The sequence below is a fragment of the Uloborus diversus genome, unplaced genomic scaffold (genome assembly GCF_026930045.1).
Source record: "Uloborus diversus isolate 005 unplaced genomic scaffold, Udiv.v.3.1 scaffold_251, whole genome shotgun sequence".
NCBI classification, from domain to species: domain Eukaryota; kingdom Metazoa; phylum Arthropoda; class Arachnida; order Araneae; family Uloboridae; genus Uloborus; species Uloborus diversus.
This window is the reverse complement of record NW_026558408.1, coordinates 96,225-122,114: the sequence shown is the minus strand read 5'-3', so window position 1 is coordinate 122,114 and position 25,890 is coordinate 96,225. Positions and strand designations below refer to the sequence as shown.

The 25,890-nt window shown below is 28.6% G+C and overlaps 1 protein-coding gene across 1 annotated transcript in view; it reads left to right on the top strand.

The window, feature by feature from the left end:
* The first annotated feature begins 951 nt into the window (after positions 1-951).
* LOC129233204 (hemicentin-1-like) overlaps positions 952-25,890 on the top strand; it is a 62,357-nt gene continuing 37,418 nt past the window's right edge. The window contains exons 1-13 of the mRNA XM_054867266.1: positions 952-1,120; positions 3,014-3,133; positions 4,381-4,551; positions 8,049-8,333; positions 9,656-9,775; positions 11,012-11,182; positions 13,224-13,505; positions 14,620-14,739; positions 16,390-16,560; positions 19,033-19,317; positions 20,936-21,055; positions 22,008-22,178; positions 24,813-25,088. Of these exons, the coding sequence (XP_054723241.1) occupies positions 952-1,120; positions 3,014-3,133; positions 4,381-4,551; positions 8,049-8,333; positions 9,656-9,775; positions 11,012-11,182; positions 13,224-13,505; positions 14,620-14,739; positions 16,390-16,560; positions 19,033-19,317; positions 20,936-21,055; positions 22,008-22,178; positions 24,813-25,088 (2,461 nt within the window). The remainder of the gene's footprint in view (positions 1,121-3,013; positions 3,134-4,380; positions 4,552-8,048; positions 8,334-9,655; positions 9,776-11,011; positions 11,183-13,223; positions 13,506-14,619; positions 14,740-16,389; positions 16,561-19,032; positions 19,318-20,935; positions 21,056-22,007; positions 22,179-24,812; positions 25,089-25,890) is intronic.

Sequence of the window (25,890 nt, the reverse complement as noted above, 5' to 3'; positions counted from 1 at the left end):
GTCCGTTTTAGCTATTAATATTTTTTAAAACAGCCTTTTACAGTGAAATACACTTTTGAAGGAACTTCAATAGCCCCAAAATTGAGTTTAAATAAGTAATTCAAATCTTTGTTTCATACTAATAACAATAATCGTTGTACAATTTTAGAACAGTGTAAGAAACATGAACGTTTGTTCACGCATTTGATTTAACGAAAAAAAAATCTCATTTTTTAAATATGATAAAGCTCTTATTTTTGAACTGATTGATTTAACAGAAAAATGTGCTCTAAAAATGAATAGAATACGCGTTCTTTTTTATATATAATTCTGTGTTCACGTACTTGTTGCAACGCTATATCGATTTAAACATTCTCGCTTTAAGTCGCTTACGCTAATGTCGCCTTTATGCCTTTAATTACTTGCTTCCAAAATCTTATTGCACTTCGTTTTTCCTTCAGAACTTCATCACGTGTGAGGCTAAGAAATGTTTAGAAACTAACAGAAATACAGCTTCAACATTTTTTTTTGAATGCAATTATACTTTAAATGATCAACGCATAAATGTAGTGATACATTAAAAACAATTTTTTTAGGTGAAATAATTAAAAAAAGAATGTTTCTTTAAAGCTTTATCCATCTCACAATTTTATGGTCTGTATTCCTGGAAATATATATTTTTTTTAATATTGTTTAATATTTAGCATTTATTATATTAGCTTTATATTTGCGACTGACTAACATTTAGTTTCAGAAACAAAATATGTATAACAACTGTAAAATTAATAGTTAAACGTGAATTAGATTTAGATTGAATTCAGAGCAAATCCTAAAAATTCAAACCATTTTTAGGAGAGGATGTGTTGAAAATTCAGCCTTTTGCCTTTCCAAGTGTATCAGTTATTGGAAACCGAGTGAGCGCAACATGCACACCTTCTACTGGAGAGAAAATGAACTTTAAATGGATGAAGAATGGCAAAGAATTGCCTTCAAAAGGTCAAAATATTAATACACAATCCTTCTCTGATTTTTTCCACAATCGTTATCAATCCATTGACACCAGAAGATAGTGGTAACTACACCTGCATTGTAAGTGCAAGAGGTCTGTATGGAAGCTTCACGGCAACTCTTGAAGTTCTTGGTAAGTTTCAAGCAATTAAGAGCTTTAAATGATCAAAAGTGCCTTGTATATTTTGTGAAAAAAACAATGAAAATAAAGCACAAATTGTCAAAAAACAAAGAAAAGAAAAGAAAAAAAACTTGTGAATTGCTATTTTAATGATGTAATCCAGCTACTTCATCAGTTGAAAACATGCTTAAAACACAACAAGAAAGTTCAGTCACGACTTTCTAATTAATCCCGTCAGCTGGAATTATTAAATACTTAACCAAAAATAGTTTTTATATGATTTACAATGCACAATGGTTTAGAGTATTTTATAGGCAAAATTCCAAGTTTGTAAAAGAAAAATTAAAAGAGTAATGATATTTCCAATATTCTGGACATACGTACAGTTTTGAAATGAATATTTCAGATTTTAAAAAAGGATGAAAAATCGAACAAACTTCATTGTAAAATTTTCTCCAAGCAATAACGAAACATAATGTATGCATATGAAATCAAAAGGTTATATTTAAAAAAAACCAGGAAAAAACTCTCGCGTTAGCGACGAAAATCCATGCTCTGAAAAATTAGTCAGTCCTAATTTTCCAATTCATATGTGTTAGTGTTGTCAATCCCAAAACGAAAAATACTTTCACAGATAGTAATACGAATTCAAAGAGTCAACTGCAAAAAAATCAAGTAGTCATTTAATCATTTAGATTTAATCAATTATTAAATGATTGAGAGCTGTTTAAACAGCTGTTAATATTAACAAATACATAACATACATAATTAACAGCTTATGTCCGGTATACCGGACACCAGGTCTGAAGGGGTTAATTGACTTGATTGAAGGGGTTAATTGATTTACGCTGTTTTTTATTTATTCAATTTGGAACTTTGCTACTTTTGACATGACATTTTATTTTTTATTTGTAAATTTATTTTCGAATGTTCGACAAAATCATTGACCAAATCACTTCGGCAATGACACACTATTATTTTTTATTATTACTATGTAAATTATATTTGTAATTCATTTATGTGAGTTTTCAGAACATTATTTTTTTTCAGCAAAAAAAATACTCCAGTTGCTGCTTAACTGAATTTAAATTAATCTTTAATGCACGTTTTGAGTTACGCATGTCAAAAAGCTTGAGTTTGTTATGTATTGAAATAAAGTTATCCTTAAGGAAATAGACACAAACAAACTCGTTGCCTCAACTACGAAGCAAAAATCAACTTAGATATAGAAAGAATACAGTTTGTAAGACAGCTAACCACTGTTTTAAAGCTTTTGGAAGGCTTTTTATTTGTTTCAAACTGAGAAAGAAGAGCGTGGATCTTACATTGTCACTGAGTTCTCTTAACAAACACATCTGTTTAGCTAATTTGAGGCAAATTTTTGAAATATATTCATTAGCTGTAACTAATTTCTCCTGAAACTACTGAATTTAAATTTTCATTTGGGATGGTTTGCAAATCAGAAAAAAATGCAGTTAGCTAATGTAAATAAAAAAACTTTGCAACAAGACATGATTCAGAAAGAGTATATTTTTTTTAAATCACGCTACTTAATTGCATTTGAATTATGCTCAACCAACCCTATGAACAATTTAACTGAATATTTTTGCATGATATTTTTGTTTTTCATTTTAAATGCTTACATTTTAAACAAGGTATTTATTTAATGTGATGAAGATTTTATTACCCTCTCATATTACTTGACATTTTCAAGCATTGTCAAGTTTTCAAATGTACAAATAAATTATATACATGACAAAACATCATTTGACGTTTGCAGAAGTTTTGTTTGCTTTCCGACGATTTATAAAAGGCAAAGATCCCTGTTGAATAAGTTAGTGTCATAATTTTGCATTGGAAACTTTCATCATATCAAAATATTTTCAAACTGATTCATTATTTTAGTACCACCTGCTTGGAAAATGATTCCTGACGACTATGATGCTGTTAATGGAGAAAATGTTATTTTTCACTGTCAAGGATCAGGAAAACCCGAACCAACTACGAAATGGCAGAGAGCAACTGGTAAAATCTTTCAACTCGTATAAAACATTTAATAATTTACATTAAAAATGATAATAAGTAGGTAAGTGAATTAGTTAAAGAAAAAAAGGGGGAAAAGAGATGGAGAGATCGTGAAAAAAAGAAAGACGGTTTATGTGAATAATAATGTATTGAGAATATTTTGGATGCTAAAGCTAATACTAAACTCCAATGTAGCTTTAGCTACATTGGAACCGTAACTGAAAATCCGAACTAAAACTGGATTTTTTATTTAAAAAAAAACCCTAGATAAGGGATTATTTCCGCAGCGTTTATTGAGTAGTAATATTTTAGTGCAATATGAGTTTGAATTTGCTTGATATTAGTATCCCCTCTTTAGAGTTACCACGCTTTCTTAAGGGTTGGATTTCACAGACTTAAAATTGCTGTGTTGTGCAGCAGTGTTATTAAAAATTATAAGGCTTTACCTGACTTAATGTGTTTAGTTTTCTTGTGACCCTGTTAAATGTTTGAAATATTACCTTCTTCTAGTTTTTAAATTAATGACTGAGTTTTGAGTTGAGATTTTACTTTGTTTTAATTTAAACTCATAATTATTATCAAAGTCTAGAAGCTAAACAACTTTCATTTGCTTTAACAAAGATACGTTTTCCTATAGATTTTTTTTAGAAACTTAATTTCTTTATTGGATTAATAAAAAAAAAGGCACTTATGTATGTAAGATCATATTCAATTCAATTTTTTTTTGAATTTGAATTTAGATGATTAAAATTTCAACATGCAGTGGGCATTGTATTTTCAATGTACAGGTGTGTAAAATTGGGTTTTAACCAGAGTTTCTTCAGAGTGAAACGCTTAGCAGTAAAATGAAAGAAAGTGTTTAATGAAATGCAATTAGTAGTTATTATTCCTACTTTCTAGAATGTAAAGGCTCTAAAAAAATTAGAAATTAGTCCATTATCATTAAACATAAAATATTACTTTGGTGACTATAATGACTTATAGTGATGTTATGCAAAAGCTTTTCGAAATAAAACTAAAGCTCTAAGTGTAAGCAAAATTTTTCATTAGTAAAAATAATTTAATGTTACATTTTTAGCAAAAATCCTTCAGAAAGGAAAAGGAATTTAACATTTAGTTACTTCTCAAAAATAACAGAAATTAACTGATTAAAATTACCCGAAGCAATATGTTTTTCTTTTTACAAATTATTTTTCACAAAATGTGTCTCAGTTAACAAGATACTTACAAGAATATACTTACCTTAGGTTCTACGGTAGAATATGTGCCTTTGGTTGGACAAAGTCGAACGTTTGTGTCTTCAAATGGAACTATGATTATAACAGAAATAACTAAAGAAGATGAAGGGATGTACAAATGCATCGTTACGAATAATATTGGAAACTCACTGATGAAAAACGTGATATTAAAAGTTACAGGTATTAAATGAACAAGATTTTTAATCCAGAACTCAGCATACAATAATAAAGAGCTATGTTATCTGCTTGAAATATGTTCTCTGATTTAAACAAAATGTTTTGAAATATGGCATACATTTTTACAATTAGACATTTATGCTTTAAAATGTAACTTATTAACTGCAACAGAAATATTTAAATGTACACATGACATTTCCATAGCCGTTAGATCTTTTGTACTTCCAACATTTTCTCCCTCCTGTCTCTACAGGTACAAAAACATTCTTCTCTCCTTGTAGCTGTGCCAAAATTTATCAACCATTTCGTTGAATGTTTCGCAGACAAAGTATTTCGAATATATTTATCAATGTTGATCTTTACGCATTCTTTTCAAAATGATGTTATTTTCCAAGATCAATTAAGTATATTAATTTTAAAAATTATTTTAGAAAGAAGGTTGACAAGTTTCGAGCCATACTATATTGTGAAGCTGTAATAAATCTTAACACATGTAAATTTATTTTATAATAAACTATGAAAATATGGCATTGAGAAACATATGCGTTTAATTGCATAAAAGTATGATAAGAGGATTTTTTTTTAGGGTTTACTTCATCGTACGTTCGAAAACATCGGATGTTTTCATTGTACTTTCTGTCTGTTTTTAACTCTTTTCATTATTCTTAGTTTCCTCGTATTTAAAATTAGTACGAAAATTGTACTTACTTTTCTGATAAAATGTTTTTCATCGGAGCCACACTGGATGACTAGATGTGTTTTTCATTAGAAAATACATCAGTAAAGGCTTGTATATAGTACAGTTTGTTGATAAAAGCGCTTCTTTAATTTCTTCCATTACGTTTGTTACGTTTATTGCTTGAATGTCACATTTCCTATATATATATATATATATATATATATATATATATATATATATATATATATTGTGAATACGTGCAACAATATTTCCGAATATTTATAGTATGTGCTAATCATAAAAGTTTGCTTTTTCAAAGTGTGATTTTTCATTTAAAAAAAATCATACCAAGTGTTTTTCACATGAAGCATATTGATGTGTACGGTCATTAATCGATCTTTATTAAAGCTTTGATTGAATGCGTGTCGGAAAAATTTCAAAAACGTTATGGTTTTAAGCTTACTTCTAAATAGTCATTCTTAACAAATTATTACTTGGTCGCTCTTGAACAACCGGTGTGATATTTGCAAGGGGGAAAATGTGTTAATATTTTTTTTTAAAATTCTGGACCATGTATTAGATACTCGCTAACGACGAAAGAAGTATTCGTACGTTTGTATACCTCTTGATTCTACTGGAGAAACTTTCTGTTACTGGTGGGATATAATATATAAGAAAGTTCCCGCAAAATAAGGTCAGTAAAAAAAGCATGAAAATATGGAAGAAATACTTAAATCAACGCAACAAAAAAAATTATTCATTATTTTATGTATCCTTTTTTATTTCATCTTTTCCTGCTTTATTCAGAATTATGCCTCGAAAAAAGTAAATAAATTTTAAACAAACCAAGATACCGAGTGTATGGACATAATATTTTTTTGAATAGTGCAACGCTTTGTATATTATTTCTATGTAATATTATGTAATATTTAATAACGGTTTTGTATCATAACGTTTTCTATCAGCGTTAAGTAAAATTTGTAGCATCAAATATAGTTCCTCGTGCGCAACATCGATGGCGCTACTGCTGCTAATAATTGCTTCGCAGTGAAACCTAACGCCATTTCATTTCAAACAATATTTTGCGTGTCACGTAGACGTCTGTAAATGTCTATTTTAAAAGTGTTTTTTTTTTTTAAATTATTTTTTTGTGTTATCGTTGACTTCTTTTAGTTAAGGTGCAAGAATCACAAGAGTCTATATTTTTAAAATAATATTTTGGATTTTCATGAAGATTTGAAGTATGCATTATTTTCCTCTACCTGCTCTTAGTTATCTCGTGATAAAACTCATGATCAACATCCTATTTATTAGAGGTAAGTGCGCCTTTGAACCCTTCTTATTACAAAATTTTTGAAAATTATAGTTACAATTGCATATGCAATTTTAACTAAGTGTTTATGAATTTGTATGTTATTGATACAAATTTGATGTTTATTTTTTTTTAACTCAATGTAAACTTAAAAGTATTGTTATTTTAAAAGTATTTTAAACATGTACTCTAGGCAATTTGAATTATGTTTTGAGATCGTTTTGAAAATTTAATTTAAATCTTCGATTAAATTGCAGTATGTGGGCAACCGTAAAATAACAGTAACTTATCGTAATACATTTTTCAATAAAATTCGTAAACTTAACCATAAATGTCATTGAAACAATACGAATTATTTTGAATTATATGTTAGTAGTTTTTAGGTGTTGAAAGGTAATCTATTCTGTACGATAAAAACTACTTTTACGAAAAACAATATTTCCGAGCGCTTTCACTTTCGATAAAATAGTTACAGTTAGCTTTTACTTATACGTGGACGCAAAATGTCCAAGAATGTGGTATAAGCAGTTTCATTTGAATTAAATAATTTTTCTGTCAAAAATAATACACAAAGAAACAAAGTAATGTAAAATTACACAGCTTACAACTTTATACATTTAAAAAGTAGTATTTCAAAAGGGAAAAAAATTTTTTTGGTCAACTATTTAAAACAACATTTTCTGTAGCATCCAAATGTTAATGCTTTCAAGCAAGATCATACAAATAAAAGTTTATTAAAAAATAAAAGTTTTAGAATAAATAGACGAAAAGAAAACTAAAACACTTATCAAGAAACAACTGATAGATGCTTTAAATGAAAGATTCACAGATAAAAGTTGTATTCGAATAATATTTATGTATTTATGATCGGTACTTTTAAAATTGACGTATAACTGATAGACAAAAATGGTATTGTATAAGTGAGGGATTACTGTATTTCGTCCTTTTTACGATCTGTTTCAGTCTGAAAAAAACTTTAATATTGGTGATGCTGTTCATAAGCTATGAAAATGAAGTAAAAACTGGAAATTTATTTGAATTATTTCTTTAGTTAGGGTTTGAACAAAAATCTTTTCAATTCTGTCTTAAAGCAAGGATCAGAAGATTTGTTTAAAAATGTTTCATGTATCTAGTAGTACTGAAGTTTAATGAGGAAAAATTATTTAGGCGTTCTTGAAAAACGTTTGCAACAATTTAATTTAGTTTAAAATTTATTGCTACGACTGCAAAATAGCTAGTAAAATAGAGTCCGTAATATGAAAAAAAGGTAACATTGAATAAAAAAAATAGCCTTTTGTAAGCAATAGGTCCACATAAGCGAGTGTCGAATGAGTAATCAACAATTGATACTGTCTATAAATATTACGAAAATAACATTTGTGCCCAAAATTTATACAGAAATTGAGAATCTCGTACAAGTAGGTGCACTGATTTTTATTTAAAGTGATTGAAGATCTCTCTTTCTTCAAAATGTATGAAAATTTCACAAATTTTTACTTTTGTTTTCAGAAATAAATTCACAAAAAATTCAACCATTTTCTTTTCCCAACAATACGATGATTGGAAATCGAGTTATCACAACGTGTGCCACATCAACAAATGAAAAAATGGAGTTTAAGTGGATGAAAAATGGAAGAGAAATAAAAAACATTCATAAAACTAATATAAGGTCATTTCCAGAGTTTTCAACCTTGATTATAGATTCTCTATCCGAAGAAGACGCGGGAAATTATACATGCGTTGCCAGCACAGAAAGATTCCAAGAAAGTTTTACTACATACCTCGATGTTTTAGGTAAGAATTTATGTATATTTCATGTGTCAGTGCAATGGAGAAATACTTTTAACTGCTTGAATTTTAAGTAGAAGTGATACAGAAAATCTTTAAGAGAGGAAAATGAATAGTAACTGGTAACGCAAAATGTTTTCTTTAAGCTTAAATTATTTACTTCAGTTTTATTTTTTTAACTAATAGAGAACTATTGTAAAAAAACATGCCAAATAAATTCAGGGGAAAAAGCAAGATCACCGATGGATTTTTTTTTCTTTTCCTTTTTCAGCTCTATTGTTTAAAACATTGAAAAGTTCAGACAGCTAATAAAATAAAGTAGTGATGGTTAATCATAAAGACAACATTGATATAACTTATAAAGTATTTGAATTTAATTTTTATTACTCATTACACATTACCATTATGGTTTTACTAAAAACAAAAAAATATATTGTCTGATTTAGTCTTAAGGGCTATAATTGACTTCTTCAGAAATGAGGCATTAAAAATATTATTTTAAAGTAAAAAAGTTTTGCTTTTTGTACACACACATGATTTCAAATTTAAGCTACTAGTTTTTAATTATATAGAGAAATAGTGTGTGTCAGGTTTTTTTTTTTAAATTTTTAGTCATAGTGAAACTTTAAAATTAATTCTAAACAGTTTGGTATGAATGGCATCAAAAATAAAAAAATAAATAAAATGGTGCGATGTACTCTTCCACCAAGATCTTAAAGTTCTTTTGTTGCATAAGAATAAGTCAAAAAAGAAAAATCCAGTTGTATTGAGCTTATCTTATTATTATTAGTGAAAGTTATCGTATTTGATTTATAAAAGTATGTAGCATTAACAGTGGTTTTATCAGACATATATATTTTGCACTGTAGAGACGCACCTTATCTTAAGATGATCCTCATGGGCTAGAACACAAGTAAAATTTTCAAATAATTGAATATTTCTAAATAATTTAGGAAAATATTTAAAAGGAAAGAAAATTACAGACTAGGAATATTTGTTATCATTATTTGATGTTTGTTGTATGAATGCAAAATTTGCATACTTTTTTCAGAAACCGATTTCTGAATACTTGGCTGTTAATTTATTGTCATTAACCATTGTTTTTGATTTGTAAGATTGAATAAAACAAACAACCACAAAGATCCGTTTTGCAGGCCGCAAGTGGTCCACAGGCAGTAGATTGGCACTACTGGTTTGTGTTAAAATAATATTCAATATAAACTTATTAGATTTTGAAAGGGAAACAAAACTTTTTCAAATAAATAAATAACATTATTTAATATTTTTCTTTTTTCGCATGAAAACTCAACTGTGCTGCTTTGTTTTAGTTCCTGCCTCATGGGTACATCAACCTACAGATTTAGATGTCATTAGTGGCGAAAAAATAGTTTCAAATTGTGAAGGAAATGGAAAGCCTCACCCGATCGTTGCCTGGTACAGAACATCAAGTAATTGTGATCTTCAATTTTTTTTTTGAAATAATTATTACATATGAAACTGTTTGATATTTTAAAATTAATAATTATTATATATTTTTTGCGTAGTGTTTCGTTATTACAATCCATCTTTATCAAAAGTATTCATAAAGCAGTATACTTTCTTCAGCTCTAATAGTTGTAGCTCCCGAAGATTCACTGAAATTTTCCCGATATTGCGTGAAATTTTTCATATTTGTAATATTTGATAAAAGTTTTTGGTCCCGTATATATTCCCTCAATTGAATTTTCATTTCATGTTTTGTGAAATCAATTAAACTAGAAACACGTACCATAATACAATTATGCAATGCTTTTTACAGCCCAGTCTTACAAGAACGCATGAAAGTCGGGTTTCTTTAAAATTCAGTAAACACTCTGTTTCATTCGACAATACTCAATAGAAATAAGGCTCAGCATATTTCAAACGTGGTGCGAAATCTGCCTTGATATTTTAAAACAACAGTTGAAGGATAAACTTTTACATGACAAACTTATTTAAAATGAGTTGACTATTTGTTATTAGTTAAACTACTAGAGATTACAGAGATTAAAAGTCGAAACCCATTTACAAGTATTTAATATCTTTTGTTTGATTAATGCGATTGCACAAAATAATTGACTCTTTATTTTTTTTAAAATTTATAATATATGTCTTAAGTCGTAGTGAATCATAAATATCTGATTTTAATTGCCCGAACTTGGCTCAATCTTTCTATAAAATTTGGATAAGAGTGCTTATAGTGTTTAACTTTTAAAATATATCAGTAGTTATTCCTTTAAAAAGGCAGATAAATTATCATAGTGGCAATGGTTAAATTCTGTTAGGCTTGTACTGGAAAAGATCAAACATTTTTTGCAGTATTTTTTGTTCTTTCATTGAAAACCATTTGCTGTATCAACAAAATGTAAAATTAAAAATTTTAAACTTTTTTATATCAAAATAACCACTTTTAACTTTCGGATTTGTTCTGTTTCGTTAGGATAATGAGTTCGGTTTCCAAATTAAGAAGTAAAATATTGGATCAGATATAATGCATCTATTTTTTAATTTAAAAAAGAAATATTAGTGCAAATTGTAAATTCTTTGATTTTATACAGAGCAGCCTTATTCTAACATTTCTCAAATCGCTTATTGTTTAAATTTCGAAAAGTTATGCCAGTTATTTTTCCCAGTTGTCTGCCTAACTGTATACTCTTGTTTTACAGGCAACAGCTTTGATTTCAACCAGATAATACACAGCAAAGAAGAAACTGTTTTACAAAATGGAAGTCTAAGTATAAATGCCGTTAGTAAAGACGATGAAGGCATGTACAAGTGCAATATTTCGAACGGTGTTGGAAAGTCATTAGAAAAAACTATACTCATACGTGTCATAGGTAGGACAATGTCTTTAAAGTGATAGAAACTTACTTTATATATCAAATAAGAATTTCAGAAACTTTCTGCATTTAAAATATTCTTGTAATGTGGTTTTTTCAACATGACTTAGTAAATTTGTTACGGTTAGAAACAACTATTCCATTTTGAAAATCATATAAAATAGCAATTAATTCGTGCAAACGATGACTGCAAAATGACTATTAATAACATTAAGAATTCTTCCTTTCCTAAGTTTTATCTCGTGTTTTAACTCACAACAGCGCACATTGAGGGCGCTGCTGTCTCAAAGCCAGGTACCATTTCTTGCTGCTATTACATTTATATGTTCACTGTGTGCCCTTGTTTTCAGGTTAAAAGTATAAACGCTATCTAAATATTTTTAAAACGGTGCTATATTTTTCTTGAATGGTATCATACTTCATATTATAAGTAAACATTTATGATTTGTACAGAGCATTTCTCAACAGTTGTAAAAAGCAATTTTCTATTCGAAAAGCCATCATGACTATCTATCTACTGAAGAAACTGCTTCTGGTGTGTGCTGCTAAAATGCTAATAACCGGTAAGTTAAACACGGTTTTGATTGATATTTATTTATACGGTTTTAACAATCCTTCTGATGTTTTCCTCAATAACCCTTTAAATCTGATCTTTATTTTGGTATATCCTGAAATAATATGGTTTATTTGCTGAATGTGGGAATACGAACACTGGGCTGTAAAGTACCAAATTTAAGATTGCCTAAAACACAATTTTTCAAATGATTTCATTTGTGCTGAAGAGAACTTTTTTTGTGGTTTTTTAAATAGTTTTGTTTTGAACTGAGTGTAAATGTTATTTTTCTAATCATAGCACATATGTTATGATTATGTGAATTTAGATATCAGTAAATAATTGTGTTTGTAATACATGTAAACATGCCTATAGATATAATGAATATTAAATAGTTTTCTAAGTGATGACTAAACTTTACAAAATTACTTTATGTAAGAAAAAAACAAGAAAGTTGCGGATATTTGCATTTTTTAAAATTATGCGGTGTTTTGAAACGTTGGTTTACTATGTTTTCTGCTTATTTCATATATGAGGTGTAAAATGTTATCTGTACACGGAATGGCTTTAAATGGCACAAATGTACTACGGTCTTGAAAATCAAACGCATACCCAACTAAGAATATTAACTTTTCTTTTCTGAAATTAGAAGAACTTAAAATGATTAAATTATCACTATTAAGCGCAGCAAAATCTGCTCGTTTAATAATTTGAGTCGATTTATATGGAGCAAAAACAAGGAACTTTAAATTCATCATTTAGTATTCCAATCATCTTTTCGTAACCTTAGTCCTTTCGAAAATTGTATCCAACGGAAATAATAATGTACAACACAAAAACCAAGGCAAAAAGAGAAAGCAAATATAAATCTCTTAATTTTTTTACCTGCCTCTTAAAACTTATTATCTGCAGCCTGTGATATTTTTAACGTCTCTATAGGCGTACTTCACTCATTGAAAATCAAAAGCACTCCTCAAAAATTTAGTCAAGGGTATTTTCAACTTAGTATTTTAAATAAAATGTAGCATCGTAGACAATGGAAAAAACAATTGGAGTTTAAAAAATACTTCATTTGAACATTTTTCACGATTTTTGAAATTTAAAACGAAGACTATTCTAGAGGTAAAAGAATCTGTATACTCCACATCTTTTTTTTTCCTCTAAAATCTTCTGCTCCATCCTTTAGTTTTGTTTTGAGACACAGATCACTATTACGATCTTTAGTTTTTGTACATTTCCCTCCTCCAAAATGAGTTTTCCTCCTTCAAAAAATGCCGAGGAGAATTTTCACGCCTTGCAAAAAAATCTTGCAGTATCTCAATCTGAGGGTATGACATTTTTTAGATCAATATCAATTGTAAAACAAATTTAAAAGTAAATTCATTATGGAGACATAGTTTTGAAAAACTCGTTGTGCATAACCATAAAATGTGAATTTATTTTCTGCATTGCAAAATAATTGTCATTATTTTTCTTACTTTCCAGGAGTTACGGCTTTAATCCAGCCTTTCTCCTTTCCAAAAACATCTGTCGTTGGTAAACGAGTGACTACAGTTTGTGCAACAACCACTGGGGGCAAAATGGAATTCCTCTGGATGAAAGATGGGAAGGAACTTTTGAAAAATTCAAAAGTTATCGTTAAAACTTTCTCAGAATTTTCAAACCTTATAATTGATCCTTTGAGTGAAGAAGATAGCGGGAATTATACTTGCGTAGCAAGCTCGAGAGGTATATCAGAGAGCTTCACAGCAGTTCTTGAAGTTTTAGGTAAGAATTTTCTATCTGTTATGAAAATAATTCTGTTTAGGAACAAGCATCTTTTTTTGCAGATTTACATCGTTATAAGACGAATTTTAATACTTGTCTTCTTAAAGTAATAGCTAAAATATAAATTGCGTAAACGATGCACTGGGCAAAAAAATGTGTTGTGTAGTTTTAGATATATGTAATATGCGATTAACGCGCATTAGGAAATTATCACGGCCTTCAAACAGCAATAGTTTTAATAAATTTTGATAGCAAGAAAAATGGTTTATCTCCAGTTTTGCTGACATTTAAAATTTTCTACCCCCTTAAATATATCAAAAGTAATAATTGAAACTGAAAAACAGGGTAGGAGGAGGAAATTTTGTGTCTGCGAAACTGGGGGGGGGGGGCAACCGAAAAATATTAGAGTTAGTGTTAAAGTGCTAAAACGATATTAAAATTGCTACAGTATGAAAAGTTACTAGTAATAAATCTGAGAAAATTTTCATGTTTAGCGTAAGTTATGAGAGTCCAAAATCTTTCTTAGTTTGTTTAACATCCGATGTTCAAACCACTGAATACATAGAAAAATAATAAGTTGTTGCAGTTATTTGAAAATATAAAACTTTCATCACTAGTGCAACTTCAGCTGTAACTGAAGTAAAATAAAACTTCACCTTGCTAATCACTTTTTTTTTAAAGGAAACTAAACGTCGATTTTTCTGTTAACCTTCTTTTTTTCTTTTCACACTGCTTGCTTTTGCAATAGTAATAATCTATTCCATCATAATCTACTTCAGCATTTTTTTCTTTTGAAAAACCCAAGTTTGTTATTATTGTTATTTTCTAAAATTTTTAATTTAAAAAACAGAAATGTGGGAGAACAAAGATACACTTAATTAATTTTTATCAAATGAAATCAAAAACTTCTCAAATGCTTCAAAAACTTCCAAAATTCACTAAGGAAAATAACCATGCAAAATTCATAAACAGTTATTTTAAAGGTTTACTACCCCTTTTCCATCTCATATTTGACAATGTTTAATAAACGGTATTTTTTGCGTTTATCTTTAATATAAATATTTTTTGGGAGCCATTAGTCACGTTTTAAGCTCTTTATTTTTTTTTCTTACAGTTCCACCCGCATGGAAAATTTCCCCTTCTGATGTGGAAGCTGTTGCTGGAGATTCAATTATATTAAACTGTCAAGGAAATGGGAAACCAAATCCAACAGTCGTCTGGTCCCATACTGGAGGTAAAATAGTATTTCTAGTATCGGTTTAAATTTGAAAAGAATACTTTTTCAAAGAAAAATAGGCAATGTTTCATAAAATAAGTGTTAAACCGTTACGAAATTAAGAGAGCATTTTGACTAGCGAATAAGATTCACGAGTAAAAAAAAGGTAAAAACCATTAATAGCATAGATTTTAATAATGAATTCTTAACTTCTTTGAATCTATCAGTCTTAATATCTCAGATTTCGTAGCAAGCATTAGAGAGCTACGTAATTTCTTAGTTAAAAAATGTATTTACATACAAGATATGAAAGTTAAAAGTAAGTGTTGCAAAGTTAAAATTTAAGTTTAAAATTAAAAGTTAAGCATTCAAAAACAAAATTAATTTTTATTAAAAGATTTTAAAATTTGATCCAAGAATATTATTATTTAAACGAAGGAACAAAATATATCTCCTTTCTTTTACGAATAAAGAATGTTTTTAGTCTGTAATCCTTAATGTCTTCATTGATAAAGTGAAAGAACTCCGATGATGCTTACCAAAAAAAAAAAAAAAAACTGAGAAAAATAGTTTTGAAGTTGTAAAATAAGTTAGGAGCATAAGTAATATTCATGTAAAAGCAATAATAATGACATACAGCAATGGTACAGCGTAAGTAACATGCTACAAAGCGATTAATCAAGAAAAAAATGAAGCACCTGAATTGAAGCTTTTTTGTCGACTTAATACAACTGTTATGAAATCATATTTACAGAAATTACCAGAAGCAAAGCTTAACTAAATAAAATAATAAATGGCAGTGCAGTTACAAATATGAATCCAAGAAAAAAAAAGATTTGATTTCAACAACTGTGCTTTATAATATATAAAGAAATAACTTCATAAGTGCGAATTATGGTTAAGCGCATTTGATATTACATGTGATACCGAAATAGAAACGGAAAGGAAACGCACACATGTATATAAAGATATAATTATTGATGAACGGATACTTATAAATACAGATATGTTGCCCGCAACTGATGAAATAAGGCATTCTAAAGAATACCTGAAATACATGACCGGCTTTGTATAGAGTATGGAAATTATGGACGCTAAAATTAATAGAATATACGCAGCAGAATATTTCAAAAGTAATAGGTTGTGATAGTGAAATAATTAATTTTAACGAAACACACTTTTTGTTTAAAATAATGTTCTTGAATATTCACATTTTTTGCAACGTAATTAATTTTATTTGTAGGAAATACGTTTTTTATGTCAGAAATATCGACATATTGTGACATTACTTACATTAAGGAATAATTGTCATTTGATGACCTACTTTCCTAGTTACTTTTAATGCCTACGTTTTCGAGGTATGAAATGCTTTTGAAATATGAGAGTAAAGTTTTCGTATGTGAGATTAAAAGATTCGTCAGAAACCTTTTGAATGTTGTATTTTCATAAAGTAATATCGTTGCACTTTGTGGGTGCAACTAACTTCAATTTTTTTAACAGTGAATTTTTACATGCACGATTCATAAAAATTATTTTAATCAATCATTGCTCTCCATTCGATTTAAAAAAAATTGAATGCTTAAATGTTCAATGAATAATAATTGTTTAGGTTGTAAATGACTGGTTCATGGTTTTTAACTTATTTTTTAAAAATATTTTCTTTTTTAGGCTCCTCTTCTGGATTTAATCAGATTTCCGCTTCTAATCGACACGAATTGAAACAAAATGGAAGCATTATTCTAAAAGATGTTGAAAAATCTCACGAGGGTTTATACAAATGCAATATTTCAAATGGAATTGGAGATTCTTTGATTAAAACTGTCATTGTGAAAGTTATTGGTATGTGTTATACCTATTTCATAAATTAAACAGAAAAACGGTTCATTGGAAATTAATAATAACTTCATGGATTTATTTTACAAAGAATTAAATTATATTCCAAGCGTCACTGTGTTAGCATTTTATGAAATATCTAAGGGATTTCTTTAAAAAATCTCATTTAGCTCTGCAAAAATTCCTTACTTACCCAACGTTATATGTATGTACGTCTAGTACTAATGTTGTGTTGTTAGTGTTCAATATGCAAATACATTCTTTGATAAAACTGTCAAATTAGCATTTTGGGAAATATCTAAGTTTTTTTTTTTTTTTTAATCTTATATAGCTCTGCGGAAATTCCTTACTTACCCAACGTTATATGTATGCCTAGTAAATAGCTGATTTATTTTTATATGTTTTGTTGTTAATGTTCAATATACATTTTAGCAATGAAACATAAATAAGTAAATCATTTTTGTAAAGAAAAGACATTCTTTGTGTGGTTTCTGTGGATAAAACAAATTTTACTTCGGTTGAAAAATGTGACAAAGCTCATAATTTATTCAGTAAATACAACGATTTTTCTTTCATCAGAGTCATGCTTTATATGATTTTGAAGCAAGCTAACATAGCCACAATCAATACTAATAGTTTTTAATATTCTCATTCAATCTGTAATGGTGTCTTTCTTGGAAATATTACAAAAACAGAAAACTATAAACATTATTTTGGTTTTTTTTTTTATTGAAAATTTTAGTGTATACTTCAAAACATTGAGGGCGCTGCTGTACTACTACCACTGAATATCTGTTTTTCAACTGTACGCCATTGCTACTTAAGGGACAGCATTAAATGCTGTAGTGCAATGGTTCGCATGTAGTTTTGTTACATATATTCTACTTCAGCTACGTACTAAAAAATTTCGTCTTAAAAGACAGCAGTTTTATGGATACTACTAAAAAGAATATCTATCGTCTCGTCCTATGCTTGACTGTTTGCTACGTTCAAAGAAGTCATTGTGTTAAAGGTAAGAACTCCTTTTTTGCTTTTTACATTATTCATTTCTACTAATTTTAAACTAATAATTGTATTAAAAAGTAAAGAAATTTGTACAATAGCAAACAATGCAATCAGTACAAGAAAAGCTAACAACGCTAAATACAACAAATTCGCAAATGCAAACTTGTGCTATTTAACATTATATTTTCATTTACTGATGGCATGGTTTCAGATAAATTGTGCTCTCAATTAATGCACAAATTATTTTATATGTTAATAGAGTTGATGTATTTTTACATAAAAATTTTTAATGCATATTGACACTCTAATACAAATGAGATTACAATATTTAATATTGAATCTAAGTGTTTTATTTAAATTGTTTGCTAAGGTTCTTTCCATTTACTCTTATACGGCAAAAGAAATACATTAATAAGAGTAATTTGTTTCTTTTTTTTTTCTTTTTGATGAAACACATCTAAAGGCATAACGAACATATTTTATTAATGTTTCGGCTTTATTTCACCATATCTTTTTCACATACTTGAAAAAAACGCTTTAAATTGTAAAAAATCGCACAGTACTTTTCTTGTTTCTGTTATTTTTTGAATTTTTACTTCTGGACTAATTTTAAAATAATAGTTATATAAAAATCCCAGTCAGCATTTAAAATGATATGGAGTTCGAAAAATGCTATATTCCAGGTAACAGAAGCTGAAACTATGTTTAAGTGTTACTATGCAATTTCAACTCATGATTATCTTTGTTTTTTCGAAACATAAATACGAAGATTTAAACAACTTTCATTAATTAATCAATGAATGTTTTTATGTAAATATTTTATCGTCTATTTGACATTTTATTTGCACCTAAAAGCTATTAATTGGTTCTTTGTTTTTCATCATAAACAATTTTGAAAATTCCATGAATTTTCATCATTGCATACTCAGTTTAGAAATAATAGCTTCGGTTGGAATAAAGATTCATAATTATTCTTGCTAAAATAAGATCCTGATGTCTAAATACGAAGTTTAAAATTTGTGATTAATTTTTTATTATCGACTTTGCATTATATATATATAAAGTTCCACTGATTTGTTATTTAAGTAAGGAAAAAAATCAGAAGAATTAAAACATCTTTATGTTTCAAATGTAGCAAAAGCAAACCGCGTAAAACATAAAAACTTGTTATTTGTCAAGTTTTTGTTTACATGATATTTCAATGCAAAGGTAAAAGTCTAACTAAACAATTGCTCGAAACAACACTTTTAAAAAGTGTTCAACATTGAAATCCTTTTCTGTTTTATCAACAAACACAAAAAAAACAGACTCTTCGACGAATGAAATTATTATAGTTGAAAAAAGAAATATATAAACTTCATAAACCCAACCATGTATATGTATGCCTTCAATGTTGTTTTTCATATTACTTAAAAACAATTTATTGAAACCTGTTTTTTAATGTCGTTTGAATAGTATTTTTGATATTTTTAGATGGAAACTTAAAAGTCCAACCTTTCTCATTTCCTCCATCTGCAATGATTGGTCATAGAGTAAGTACCATGTGTGCAACCATAACAGCGGGGAACAAAATGGAATTCCAGTGGTTCAAAAATGGAGCTGAAATTTCTAAATCAAACCGAATACAAGTAATAACTTTCCCAGAAATAGCTAACATCATAATTGATCCTTTAAATGAAGAAGACAGTGGAAATTATACGTGTACGGTAACAACTCGAGGAATATCAGACAGCTATACAGCAGCGCTTAATGTCTTAAGTAAGTATAAAACAAATTTCCTATTTTGTTTCATTGAATACAAAAACTGTCGCCTACATTAGAAATGGACTTGATACTTTAAAAATAATATATTCCTTCAAAACTTCAAATAGTAGGTAATATCAAGAGTGTATCATTTAGTTTTGTTATTTTTCGATCACTATTTAAGAGTTGCGCATGATGCTATATAGAATTAACAAAAGGAGGGAAGCTTTTAACAATTTACTCTGAATTTTACATATAGTGTCCTCATGTGTGTGTCCATAAAATTATTTTTTGTGCAACGTTGCATTTTACAAGTTAAGCGTATGCATACATGTCAAATGCAGTTACATTTTTAATACAAAGGTTAACCAGGGCTGTAATTTAGGGTGTCTCCCCCCCCCTCCAAAACACACACACACACACACACTTTCATGTTGTATGTAAGCATGAAGTTCATACAATTTTCCGAAACAACTCATTTTTCTTTTTGAGCAATCACGATTGCTTATTGTTCTCATTTGACTGTTTTGAATTCCTATGATTTTATTCCCCCCGCCTCCCTCTGCAGCACCACCGCCTTCCGGCCGCCTCACGATGCTGCTCCTCTAGCGAAAACCGTCTCCAGGTTGCGTCCATATCCTACACGTACACACGCATACATGCACACACCTACACACACATACGCACACACATACACGCACACTACCCTACACACATACGCACACACACACATACACGCACACTAACAAACACATACACGCAAACACGTACACACATACACACAACTACCCACACATAAACATACCCCCCGCACAAACACACAACTACCCACACACTCACAAATACACATGCCTGCACACACATACACATACCCCCCACACACAAACAGACATACCCCCCCCCCCCACACACACACAAACACGCACGCCAACATACACTCACACACACTCGTGATTGCAAAAAACATAATTTGAATTCAAGATGTCAAATTTCAAATTTATTTTTTTTTAACAGTCAAACATGCTTAAAATAAAAATAAATGTCAGGAGACGAAGGTTTAAGCGCCCTAAGCATTAAGGGACAAATATAGATTAAGAACTCATTGTGCAATGAACTTACTGTTAAAAATAATCTTAATAATTTACTGAATCTGTTCTCATAATTTACTAATTCAAATGAAATACAATAGAAAAATCAAGCATAATGGTATTTATGTCCTTAGAAAGAGCTTAAAAATACGCAAATACTATTAGTTGAATAAGTCGTAAGCAGTAAATTCGAAGGAAGAAGCAAATTTTTAAAATATATATCTATACCTAAACCTCATAACGATTTTGTTGATAACACTTGACATAAAAGTTCCCTTAAAACATGATATATTAAACTGTTTTGAATGAAGCTTCATTAATTGACAGGTCACATTGTACGGAATATTTGTAGACTTGTTTTTTTTTTTAAACCTTTGTCATAACTTTTCACTCCGTATAATATTTACAGCAAAACCTTTACATTGAAGCTTAAACATTCAACTATTATGCTTACTGATTAAAAACTTTATTTTTAAAATTGTAAGGAATTAAAGCTTCTGTTTGTATAGATTTATTGTGATTTCATTTATTCTTTTTATAAATAGTTCCTCCAACTTGGAAGTATAAACCAAATGATGTTGAAGCCCGCAATGAAGAAAAGATCTTCATGAACTGTGCTGGTTTTGGAAAGCCAATACCTACAGTAAAATGGACTAAACTTCCCGGTAAATATCTTTTTTTTTTTTTTTTTTTTTTTTTTTTTTTTTTTTTTTTAGTATTTGCAATTTATCCCCTTTTTAGTGAGATCCGTAATGTAATTTTGTTTGTTTTATAAACTTAAGTTTATACCAAAAAATAATAAATAATTTTAGCAAAAGCAAATTTATCTGTGAATGTGCACAAAAGTATGAAGCTGAAATACAGTTAATGTTACACTAGCTATGCTCAATTTTGCTGTGTTTAAATATTTTTTTAGATCCTTGTGCAAAAGTTGGATGTGCTTAAAATGTTTAAAATTTTCAGCTCACATCAAATAATAATAATAGTAATAGTAATATCTTCAGTTTTAGTATTATGGAATAGTAGGAAGCAGCTTTTTCCCAAGACTTTCAACCATTTCTCTACTCCTTTTCTAAGTCGAATGCCACACTTTTAACGCTGATTTCTGTTACTCTAGCGACTGCAATTTCTACCTTTTTAATGTATTTAAAATTTACCTTTATTTATTTATTTTTTTAATTTTCTGGCGAGTAAATCTTTGCATTGAAAAAAATCAAAAAAAAAAAAAAAAGACCTGTGAACTTAAATTATTGAAGAATGTTCATTGTTATCATCCGGTTTGAGTCTTTAAGAGCAGCATCAATTAGATATTTTTATATCTAAAATCATTTTTACTATTTTCAGTCTGATAGAATAAGAAATAGAATACCGAAACTTCACCCTTTTTTTTTTTCTTTTTTGCAGATTTTGCAGTTCTCTGTATCTTGCAAAGTTAAACTAAAATCATCTTTCTTTTTTTTAACTCTAATTTGTTCTGAAAACTTGTGTACAGTTGTTTAGAAATTTACCATTATCATACAAGATGATCACGAAGACAAAAATCTTTAAAATATTTATTTATATTTATTTTTTTAAATTTATTTGAAAAGCATATTGACTCTATGTGTTCATTTTTAGGACAAGAATTGGATTTGGACACACTCAAAAATGCAAAAAACATCATAGTACATTTTAATGGAACACTGGAAATAAATAACATAAGCAAAGAATCAGAAGGGATGTACCAATGCATTGTATCAAATGGTGTAGGAACTAATTTAAAAAAAGACATTAATGTTAAAGTAACTGGTAAGTATTTTCTGTACAAAGGAATGTTGAAATGAAATAGCAGTTACAATTAATAATATTTTATCAAATGACAAAAGATTCATCGATCACAAGGTTAAACGAATACTCTTTCTTGCCTTTGAAAGAACAATGTTAATCTTTTTATATTTCTCTAGAATCAATCAAGCAGTTAACGTAAATCGACATATTTTTGTAGTAACAATGAACAATGTCGTTATTCATAACCCGATCATCTTTTTCACTGGCTTATTCGGCTAGCTCAGCATTTCAAAGTTGATGAAAATCTAAGTAAGTATTTATTTTATTTCTTTTACTTATACTTTAAAAAATATATTAATGGAATTTATTGAGCGATTTTTACTTCTGTATTTTATTTTTACATATATTCAATTAATTGTATGAATGTGTCTTATTAAAATTGTGTGAATAAAAAAAAAGCAAAGTTAAAATGAGTCATCCAGGGTTCACAAACTTTTAAACACCACTGCTTACGTTTCAAAAACCTAAATTTGAAAAAAAAAAATTGGAAAATATAAACAAAAGTAGTTTTAAAATCAATTGTGAAATTGCGATCTAATGGTTTAAGTAAAAACTCAGAAGATCATAATAAAGTCGAGAACCCACACGCGACCCACCAGTGGGTCGCTACCCGTAGTTGGATACTCAAGAGTCATCTCCTAAATCAACAAATACTATGATATCAAACATGTTTTTTTCTTTTTTAATCATGTTACATAGAATAACTATACAATTTTTAAAAAAATATATTCAATAAACATAAAGAAAATTTAAAGCAAGTAGAGACAAATAAATGCAGAATTTTTTTTTAAATGCTAGTTGCTTTAATGCACACATTACTAATATAAGTACAAATTAGTTCGTTTGTAAATGGTGTTTATAATAACACATTTAATTTTAGTTTAATTACTAATTATAAAATTGAACAGAAAACCAGAGAAAAATCATTTTATCTTTGCACAAGAGGGCGCTGTAGTGTTATCAAGCAAAATTACCATCATAACCGAATCGGCGTCTTAACAGAGGGATGCCAATATATTCGTATCAGGAGCATCGAAAATATAGGTTGTGCGTTAATTCATTGTCCAAATACAAAGCAATCTCTTATGAAAATGAAATGTTTATGCGTAATAATGCTGACTATATTGCATTTAGGCCATTCGTTTGGTAAGTAGGTTTACCCAACAGTTTTTGGTGTTTATAGTATTGCTATTATTTTTAAAAACCTGAAGTGATAAATAGAGATAATAAATAAGTGAAAAATAACATCTTAATCGTTACTTAAAATTTTAGTTTAAATTTTTTTCTCGAAAGGTAACTACAAGATCCATCGACTTATTCATGGTTATAATATTTAACTCATTCTTATATTTTACTAATTGATTTAATCCAGCCATGACATTTGACAAAGATCACACTTTATGTAGCTAAATACTAAACTTGAATTTCTTTCTCGCTTTTCGTTTCCTCAGCTACCGTTTTGTATTTAAATGTAAACAACTGTCTTATTTATAACTGAATTGTGGGTAATATCGTTTTTTTCCGTTTGTTTGAATATCTGCACATTATCAAAGTAATTTAATATTCTTTATATTGTTAAATGTGAAATATTTTATAGAAATCATATTTCAATAATCATCATTGTGTTGAATTGATAGGTATCAGACAGTTTTCAATAACCGATCGATACACCCGATACTGATTGAGGTAATTTTGCACTACAAAACTTCCCATTTTAAAGCACAGGAAGATTTAGAGCTAAAAACATTTGAACCGATTTTGAAAATCTTAAAATATATTCTGCTTCACGAAATCATATTTAATTTTCGTTTCTTGTGTTTTGTTGAAGAGCAAATACTTGCTTATTGACGCTCATTTGTTTTTTATAAATATTTACCGCATCTTCATTATTGTTTTAAAATATATCTTACACAAAAATTCATTATTCGTCTGCCTTAAATGAACCAATGTTATGATTAAAACAACAAAATTTTACTTACCTTTCTCACATAACGAAAACACAAAAAGTAACCTTTTTATACACATTAGTTTGTTATACTGCCTTGTGCAGGTAAACGGCAGTATCTGCAGAAATCAGTTTTCGAGATACTTGAAGAAACGCGTTTTGGATTCAATATTAACAATAGGGAAATGTTGGAATTAGACGCCTTTTTCGTGCCTTTTTTCAGCGGAAAGCAAATAAGCGAGCTTGTACAATAAAGATAACGTAAAATAGATGACAAAATGCAAAAAAAAAAAAAAAAAAGAAAAAAAAAGAAAAAAATGAAATAAAAAAGAAAAAAAAAGCAGTTGCTGCCCTTTACCTGCACACGGCAGTATATACATTAATATCACATTACTTCTTTAGATAAATAATTAAAAGACATCTTCAACGTATTTCTTGTTGACTTACGATGATTTTTACCAAGACCATTTAATTACATTTTTTGTACTTATTTTTAATAAAAGGTTTTGTCTTTAATGAATTAGTTTTCTTATTTCTTATATGATGCGTTAGTAAAAGTAATAACTATAATAGCTTACAGTAGCTTTATAAAATGTACAATTCCGTTTGGTTTTAAGTACTAAATTAAAATATTGTTAATTTGTTCTCAGATTCTTGGAAGATACAACCTTTTACATTTAGTAGCGCTAGAGTTGGTCAGCGTGTATCCACGGTTTGTACAACATCAGGAGGAAAAAGATTGACCTTCGAATGGCTTAAAGATGGCAAAAGCGTCAAAGAAATCTCTAACATAAAAATAATATCCGTCTCTGATGTTTCCACAATCATCATTGAACCAGTGTCTGAAGGAGATTCTGGAAATTACACTTGTGTAGCCAATTCTGAAGGAATGACAGACATGTATGTTGCTTCATTGAACGTCTACGGTAAGATTTGTTTTTCTTTAAAATATGTTTCAGGCTTCTAAATTTCAAGCATTGTTTTTATTAAGAAAGAAATAAACAAAAAGAAATAAACTGCTGGGTAATAGTAAGAAAAATCAACGTTCCAAACAGAAATTTGCTAAAAATTAGACACGTGTCTTGGAGTTTCAAAAAAATTCTTTTTTGATTCAGAAATGTTTAATCTCCTGGTTTAAAAGTAATCCAGCAAAACATTGGATGACTTTACATCCAGAAGTTCACAAACCTCTGCATTGACAAACGTGTTCCTTGAACACCAGAGGCAAGTGTCCGCCTTTTTTGCAATTTAGGATTTTGAGCATTAATTTTTCATACTTTGGTTTTTAATGCTCTAATTATTGCTTATTACAATGCTTTTATTACAGTTATGTTTTCCTTTGCACACTCAAACCTGTTTTTAAGCGGTCTTTTTTTTTTTTTTTTTTTTTTTTTTTTTTTTTTTTTTTTTTTTTTGTGTGTGTGTGTGTGATGATTTTTTTTAAATAACTTTTTTTGTGCGGTACATGAAATTTCAATCAGATTGGGACTCAATTGACGAATTATTTATAAAACTGACAAAGTTATTTTTAAAACGGACGAAGTTATATATAAAACGAAAGATTTTTTTATGCGATTTTTCATACGGTTTCCGTTGACTGCACAAAAACAAGTTTGAGTGGAAATGAAAAGTGCTGATAACAGCTTGAATGTTGAATTATATAATTTCTAAATCTCTCTTTAATGAAAATTTTGCATTCTTAGACTACTGGTTAAAGTTTAGATTTGT